This window comes from Mchenga conophoros, linkage group LG15, assembly GCF_057382185.1.
Source record: "Mchenga conophoros isolate Kocher_MC1m ecotype Shallow Benthic linkage group LG15, M_conophoros_male_GT1.1, whole genome shotgun sequence".
Lineage (NCBI taxonomy): Eukaryota > Metazoa > Chordata > Actinopteri > Cichliformes > Cichlidae > Mchenga > Mchenga conophoros.
In genome coordinates this window covers 14,893,043-14,901,556 of record NC_140540.1, presented here as the reverse complement: position 1 = coordinate 14,901,556, position 8,514 = coordinate 14,893,043, and the positions used below count along the sequence as shown (strand labels likewise).

Here is an 8,514-nt window from a genome sequence, read left to right as displayed (position 1 = left end):
AACTTTACGTGCACTGTGGTTTTATTATAAGGCCAAAACAGAGATCAAATTTAGTAAAATTCACACCATAATCTGCAGCATGCTGGGTGTATTTTGCAATAAAGCTGTCTATTTGCGTCACGTGTTTCCAGGAATTAAACCGACCTTTCAAGCTTAACTTCTCCACCACAGCAGCGGGAAGTGATACTGCTTCCCCGGCGTCTGAACATATTGTCGTTCTTCTGTCAGATTTATTTATTTTTTTTTATAAATTCTCATTCTTCTAATGATTGTTCGTGACCTAAATACGTCCTCATATTAGCACCTGTGATGCCGCTGTGTCTGTGACTGTGGCCACCGTCTCTGTGCTGCTCGCCGGCGCGCTCCCGCTCATGATCACGCTGGGCTTATTGTGCTCAGAAATGTCCAAGTGTCCATCAGCGCTTTCCTCCCCGGCCTCGTCGGATTCACAATCGCTCCCGCCTTCGCTCTCACACTCAGACTCCAGCGGCTCTTTGGGCTCCCTGCCGCCGGACTCAGACAGACTCTTCTCGCCCTTCTCGTCCTTCTCCTTGTCCTTCTGGGCCTGCGCTTCTTTGGAGTGTCTCCACTTCATGCGTCTGTTCTGAAACCAAACCTTCACCTGAAAGCAAACATTTAAGTCAGGAAGCGTTAAATTCTTGTACTCCCCTTCCCCTAAACAACCCCTAAACCTTCACACAAACTGGAGCAGCATTTCAAGGGTTAAACAGTTTTTGTTCAAGGAAAAAAAAATCCCAATATTTTCTTTCTTTCCTCTCTTGTTAAAAATGAAAAATAGTCGACACAATTCAAGGCAAACCACTGCCCAGGAACATTTCACTTTACCAGGTGAATCCCACTGGTACAAAGGAGCAGTCCAAAAGCAATAAACACCACAAATGCAAATGCAAAAGCAAAAGCTATAAAACCTCTGCAGATGACAAGAAGTTGGAACCCTCATATAAAATATATCCTCAAATGTGACATAATAAAAATATATGATTAATTAAATATGAGAATCTGTTTCTATTTTAGTTATTAGCATTAATGTTGCTTGGTGAGATTAAATGACGCTAAGTGAAGAAATGCAAACACAAAAGAAACGTGGCGAAAGGTTGCCCAATATAGGGTGAGATCTGGCACATGGCAGAAGGCCTCTTAGCCAATCACATTGCACCATACAGTCACAATGCTGCCTGAGGTGGAGGTAAAAGCCTGTTAGGATTTCAGCTTTGTTACTCATTTCCTTTTTTTTCTTTGTTCTTTATATAAACGAGCCCAAAAAAAGACAGAAAAATGAAGAAGAAAAAAGATTGAAAACAACCTTTTTGGAGAATTACAAATGTGGGGAGGCACAAAAATCATCTGACCTCTTCACTGGCTGCAAGTGAGGACGCTGAGTTTGGCAACAGCTGGGTTAACTAGCCTACAGTGAAGTATGAGAAACAAGCACACTGTGGGTATTTTACAGTGTGTGCAATGATTTAGAGGGCAGAGAGGTCAGCTTTTAGAGCAGGGGAATTAGGCTAAACATAAACTTTGACTGGGCAATTTTATGGGGGTAAATGGGTTCATAACTCGAGTGTATTTAAAATGCCTCATGTCTTGTTGCCTTGACTTCTCCTGGATCTACTTTAAAAGATACCTTAGGTTACGTAAAATAAATATATGAAAGCGGGTTTACGTGAGCTGTTGATAAAATAAATAAAATAAATTACTAATCTGCAAAATCTGTCTCTGAGATAATAATAATAATAATAATAATAATAATAATAATAATAATAATAATAATAATAATAATAATAATAATAATAATAATAATAATAATAATAATAAGAAGAAGAATGACAAAAACAGGCCAGTGCAGGCCCCATCCTCCTGAGTAAACACTGCATCTTACCTGAGCGTCTGTCAGTCCCAGCATGGCAGCCAGCTGCTTTCTGTCTGGCTTGGTGACGTACTTCTGTATTTCAAATCTTTTCTCCAGTCCTTTCCTCTGCAGGTTTGAAAACACTGCTCTGGACCATGACCTTTTCCTCTTGTACGTCTGAGGCATCGTGTCTTTTGTGAGGACAGCGTATGGACCTAAATGGAGAAAAAAGAAAGAAAAGGACAAAAGAAAAGAAAACACGATGAGGTTAAAATAAATAGACTCCAACAGTCATAGTGGACATTCTCAGCAGGTGTGTCACACATTAAAAAAGATATTAGATTTTTTTCCGTCTGCTACAGTCCTATAGTGTGATCTCTACCTGGGAAGGTGTCCTGAAACTGATGCTGGCCTGATTGTCTGCTGCTGCCTAGTGAACTCATCATGGAGGACGCGTCGCTCATCCCGTGGTCTATGGAGGAGAAGAACTGGCTGGCTGAAGGCTGAACGGGGACGTGGATGCCTGACTGACGGTTCGAGCTAACGATGGATGCGAGATCTGTTATAGAGAGCGAGAGATGAGGGGCTTCAGTCAGCACACAATTATCGCAGAGACACACACTTACACCTCCGCTCTTTTCTGCTGGGGGCAAACATTGTCAAGTTTAAAATAAAGTTTGGGGGGATGGGGGGGACCTTTCTGACTTTATTACCCGGATTTGATTTGGTTAAAGTACTGCGTAACCATCTTCCAGCTGCGTTGTTGAAGTTTGAAGCTGATCCTGACCTCTGACCTCTTGTTAGGGGGGGCAAGAGAGGAGATTTCCCCACAGGACTCGTTAATGCGAGACTATGTGCGCCCGGACTCTGTCACCAATCTGTCAGTGCTATAAAGTGGAGCAGGTTGCTTCTGGTTTCAGTTTCTAAGCTTTGGATGTGATTTTGTGTTGTCTTCTTGTACAGCTATGTGGTATGATAGAAATATTTAAGGTAATAAACACACCCCTGTTTTGTTGTTTAACCGCCTCTAAAATGTAACTTGAGTGGGATAAAAACCTCTCCGCTCACCTCTTAGTGACGACTTTTCTTTGTATTTTGGATCAAAGTCTGTTGACAGTATCCGATCAATTCCAAATTTGAGGTCTTTGCTTGAAGGCGGGGGGACTTGTTGGGAGTTAAATGCCGTTCTGGGTACTGATGTTAGTTGTAGTCCGTGTCTGTGGTAGGGTGACGCCGGATTCACCCTGGCACCGTACGGCTCCGGCGCAACGGGAGAAGGGCGCAGCGGAGAGTTGCCCGAGTGCCCCTGTTGTGCGCGATGGTGGTGGTGTCCCATGTGCACCATGAGGGCCGACGATCCCGAGATGTTCTCCGCATCTCCAGCCTGCAAAATGTCTGCGATGCAAAACGAGGGTTTCTTCATGGTATCCACAGCGAAGCCCCCCGCGCAGTACGCGGACCAGAGGCTGAAGTTTGATGCATAAAACGGATTGAGCCCGGCCGTGTACATCCCGGAGCTTCTAATGCGTCGCGCTGTTGCTCAGAAGTGGGTATAAAAGGACAGGCATGTAAAAAAGCACGGGTAGCGTTTTAGGAGGACAGATGATCGTGCTCTTTGTGTAAGTGCCAAATCGCTCTCTCAACTCTGAAATCCTAACCCTGCAGTTCCACTCTGAAGTTTCTCCGCTGACACTGATTGGTCGCTGTCGGAGCCAATGGATGTTTTGCATTTGCTCACATCACGCCCTTGTAAATGAGGATGATGTGTAACATAGTCTCTCTCTCTTTCACACACACACACACACACACACACACACACACACACACACACACACACACACACACACGACCGGGGCTCGTTGGAGCAATTTTGATCCTGAGATGATGGATTGATCACTTAAAGAGAACCTCCTCCTCACTCATATCACCACATACAAAAACAGTCATTACGCACAGGGACTGTCACGTTAATTTCGATTCTTCTTCGTGGAAATTGACGCGGACTTTAAATATAGGTCTGTTTTTTGTCTTCTTTTTTTTTAACAAAACAAGTTTGCAATGAAAACGAAAGACGGGCAACACGCAGTGATGCGAAAATCACTATTTAATAATGAACTGTCAACTGTTAAAACCCCGGGCCCAGGAGAGTCTCTATTAGCTCCATCTCATCCTGTTTTTGATGGGCTGTGATTCGTGTTAAATGAGCGGATATGCCTGCTAGATTTGCCCCCAAAATAGAACATGTTTTAGTATTTTAGGATACAGCAGAAATCCTTATTTCTTCCGGAGCTGAGGGGGGGGAAACTTTATAATGACTGTTAGAACTTCCCTTTTTCAATATTTGTGCAACTTTATCTCGACCTGCAAGTTGCACGGTGACGCAAATCCGTCCCCATGCTCATAATAAACAGAGGAAATCTATTCCCCTCTAAAACGAAAACACAATTAACTTCAGAGGCGATACTTCATCCGCAAGGCCCCTCAAGATGCACACACGCTGGGCACCGGCCAATAAGATTTTATAATCAGGGACTTTGCTTAGAAATGATCCTGCAGCCTGGCTTGGTCTCCCCCCCCCCCCCCCCCCCCCCAAAAAAAAACCCCAACCCAAACAAACAAACAACAACAACAAACAAACAAACCGATTTTTAGCATCTCTGATCTGATAATACTGTGTTTCTAAGTGTGACTGTCTGCGCTGTCTGCATTTTGAGTTTAAATGAACTGCCCTTCACTTTCTTCTCCTCTGATACTGTCTTGTCTTGATTCTGTTTTCGGGTCCCCCTCCTCCTTCCTCAAAGACTCCGATTGCATGTTTCTCTTGCATGTGTTGAAACAATGGCTTCTGAAGTTCGCATTCATTTAGTCTTGATTCATGCGGGCGGAAGGGCCGATGACCCTGACTGCCCGCTATCATGATGTTTTCGAGTGACACTTTTCCGGGTTAAATTTAGAAATGACATTTAACGTTTGCCCTCCACCGTGCAGTCAAAACAATCCAGGGAAGAGGATGTAGCAGACGCAGCACGCCTCGAGTTATTTCAGGTGCAGCTGATGAGCTTTTTCGGTGGGAAGTTTATAAGAAAACAGGGCCTCAGATCGGCCTTTACGCACAGCTTGTCACTGCACAAACTGTGAATGGCAGGGAGAGAGTGGAAACTACCAAACCCATTTTAGCCCAGTCAAGTTTCATAGCTCGGGAGAGCACTCCTGCTTTGAAAATATAAGTTCTGGCGCACATTTATGAGCCAATCTGGAAAATGTAAGAAACTGCAGAAAGTGAGTATGAGAGTAAGAATTCGGCGCATACAACGCAAAAGGAGGCACGGAGAGAACAACGTTTTTAACGATTTTAAAGACATCAGGTCATAGGGCTTTTCGTGCCAAACAGCTTTTCATTTAAGCAATTTTTAAAGTTCTTAAAGTGACAGTACCGGTGTTCACCTTTCGAGGGTACCCCCAAAAGAAAAAAAATCTTTGGAAGGAAAAAAAAATGCTGATTTCACAGATTTTACTGATGATTTGTGGAACTAATTCTTCACCTTTATCGCTCCTTTCCTCGGTGAGGCTGAATAAATGATGGCAGGTGGTACAGAGCCAGCGATTGTGCCTGGCTCTGGTTAAGGGACTGTAAGTGCATGAGACTTGAATGAGTGTGACTGGGGTTTTCTGAAGTAGTCTGAACACAGAATATGTCATCCAAATATCGTGTGTGTCACCTTTTAGTCAAGCCCTTAATGGAAGTAAAGACTGCTTATTCCACGATTAGTGCACCTTCCCAGTTACGCACTGTACTCCAAACCTTCTGTATGAGACAGAGATATTTTTATTTTATTGTACAGTTAGAGTTTGGCCTTCTTTGCAGGCTTAGAATTGATATGAAAAATGATAATCGTAATATTTAATACCTAACTAACCTTTCTGACTTGAACTTTCTAATAATAAAAAAAACAAATACAGGAAAAATAGATCTCAAAACATTTACAGTGCCTGCATATACACTATACGTGTGTATTACATGCAAAAATAACTGTAAAAAATAACTGTAATGTGACCGTGTTCGTGCAATTTTAGTATCTTTTAAAAAATCATATTTGTAGTGCATTTGGTTTTATGGGGCAGAAGAGAACAAGTGAGGGTGAGTGTAGGGGGAGGTTGAGTGAAATCTGGGCTGGGGGAATCACGTTGGGTCTCACCTACTGTGAAGGTTTTAGAACTGACTTCACTGTGCATGCACTGGGTTTAGTGTGTTCTCATCCTTCTAAGGGTGGTGTGCGCATTTTTCGGCTGCAGATCTGGTGCGGAGGCATCCCTCGGGCGTCATAGCTTCGCCCCCCCCCCCCACCCCCTCCCCCCGACCCCATTTTAAAGTGTACCAGTTTTTAAGTACAGCCGGTCATTTTACCTGTACTTTTTGTGGCTGTTGTTAGATTTCAGGACTCTGACAGATAACCAGTTTTTACATAACATATTATATGGTAGTTTAAGGGTTGCTTTTCTGTAGAAGATATCCAAAAAGTATGAATCTTTTTTACTGTTCTGCTAGTAATACTTCTGTGCTCATAAACACAGAGTTCATTTACTCGTAATTGGAGGGTTTTTCAAAATTATTGTGTCTATTTCTTGATTTTCCTACATCACAGGTTTCGAAGACTTCTTCCATCAGGCTAAAATCTCTCCAACCTTTGAGTTTATTTTAAAAAGTCCAAGAAAATTGAGGACACCCCCCCCCCCCCCCCCCCCCGTGACTGAGGTCTCACCGCCCATTAAAAGACCAATAAAATATGTTAGAAGATTAAAACGCTAATGAGGGTTTAGCTGAACAATCAACTGCAGAGTGCAATCAGAGCTCAAACAAACAACATGAAACCCCAAATCTCAAAGCGTTCATGAGTCACATGCTAGCTATGGGGGGAAAACAAAGCCGTGCAATCTTGCGCTGTTGACTACCTGAAGTTTAAAGCGTCCGACGGAGCCTATTGTTGTCGCCTGATTGCTCGCTGTGTGTTTTTCAGGAAGTCTTATCAGGCGGAGGAAAACTGAATGAGCACCTCGCACCGTAGCCCTGCAGGATCACATGCTGCTGGACAGAATTAAACGATTTCCATTATTACACCGAGAATTATTGCTCCCCTCTCGTAAGGCTCCAGTTCAGGCCAAGATTACTATTTCTGGCAATGTTTGCCTCAGGAAGGAACTTTCGCAGATTTAATGGGACCTGGGCCATTGTACACAGCCTTCTGTATGGCACACTGCCACCATTTCCACAGAGAGAAAAAAGAACTTAGGGATATGTTTAAAGTCAGTTCAAAACAAGCCCGTCCCGTTTGTGTGACCCTGAACACATCCCGTGTATTTCAGACGCTGAACTCTGTCCGAGGTTGAAATGAATGGTCTCTAATTTACACGCAGGAGGTTAAATGTCAAAGTGACAGCAACCATAGTCTGCTTTTTTTTTCTTTTTTCTTTTTGAATGACTGACTGAATGAAACACGGATGATTGTTCGTCTAATTACGACTACTTTTGATCATATAGTAAACATGGTTATGGATATATGGATAACAGTATTGAGGATGGTTTTAACCTAGCAAAAGTAGAAGTGCCACAGCGCATTTAGAAGAGAACAAAAACAAAATCGTTCTTTAGGCACAAAGTGGCTTATTTCTATAACACATCATATCATTTTTACTCATGAATAAATCGTGGGTAAGCTCCGTTTTAATGCTTAAGTTATATCAGTGTGTTTTATTTCATGCCGATACAGGACATTAGATATGAGATAATTTAGCAGAAGGAATATAAAGTAAGATATAATAAAGAAAAAAACATAAACACGTGCAAATGTACTTAGGCCCTTTTTCATTTCTGACTCCGAATAAGCAATTTATATAAATATCCATTGTTATTACTAATCATTAAATTCATTAATCATAAATATTTATGTAATTAAATGAAACCCTTTTACAATTTTACACGCTCTGTGATCAGCAGGTTATGGGTTAAATAGTGATTATTTACACAGACAACATGTGGAATATTAATGACATACGAAGGTATGTCGAGTAGCTCCCCCCAGTGACAGCAATGAAAAACCGCTCTCTCTGTTATTGCGCCGTGCTAATTTTTTTAAGGTGGTAAATTTGCTTATTCCAAGCATTCAAAAGAACAAAGTGCATTTTGTTTTTATTTATTTACATTTTTAAATGAAACAATAAATTGCACGTTCAAAAATAAAGCATTACTCTGCACGTTAATCTCTTGTATATAAAGAAGCCGATTGTTTGAAAAGGAATGGAAAGAAGGATAAACTTATGTTAATCCCATCCCTTCGTCTCTTTACAGTAATTACAATATTCTTTTTTTTTTCAATTAACCGGTTCATGTCCCATATACACATGTGTGTATACAATTTACCAACACCTACTTATCTGTACATAGAATCATTCATACACACAGACACTTACTGACAGTACATCATGCATATTTATCCTGTATTAAATAAATAATCCTTCTTATACTGTAATATATATGTATTCATGCTTATATGCGTTTTCAGTTATGAATACATACACATGTACACAATCATTCACATATATCAGTGCACCACACATACCATTTGGTACACTGATGAAAACATTCCACA

The 8,514-nt window shown here is 41.6% G+C and overlaps 1 protein-coding gene across 2 annotated transcripts; it reads right to left on the bottom strand.

Annotated features, from left to right (window-relative positions):
• Positions 1–229: 229 nt before the first annotated feature.
• Positions 230–3,549, bottom strand: hlx1 (H2.0-like homeo box 1 (Drosophila)). 2 transcript variants are annotated; one of them, XM_085247913.1, is made up of 4 exons: positions 2,939–3,549; positions 2,253–2,429; positions 1,901–2,085; positions 230–622 (listed from the first exon to the last, which is right to left on the bottom strand). In XM_085247913.1, the coding sequence occupies exons 1-4, from the start codon at positions 3,378–3,380 to the stop codon at positions 293–295; spliced, it is 1,134 nt and encodes a 377-aa protein (XP_085104039.1). In that variant the 5' UTR covers positions 3,381–3,549; the 3' UTR covers positions 230–292. The 2 variants fall into 2 exon arrangements, with proteins under 2 accessions (XP_085104039.1, XP_085104040.1); XM_085247914.1 differs by lacking the exon at positions 2,253–2,429.
• Positions 3,550–8,514: the final 4,965 nt, after the last annotated feature.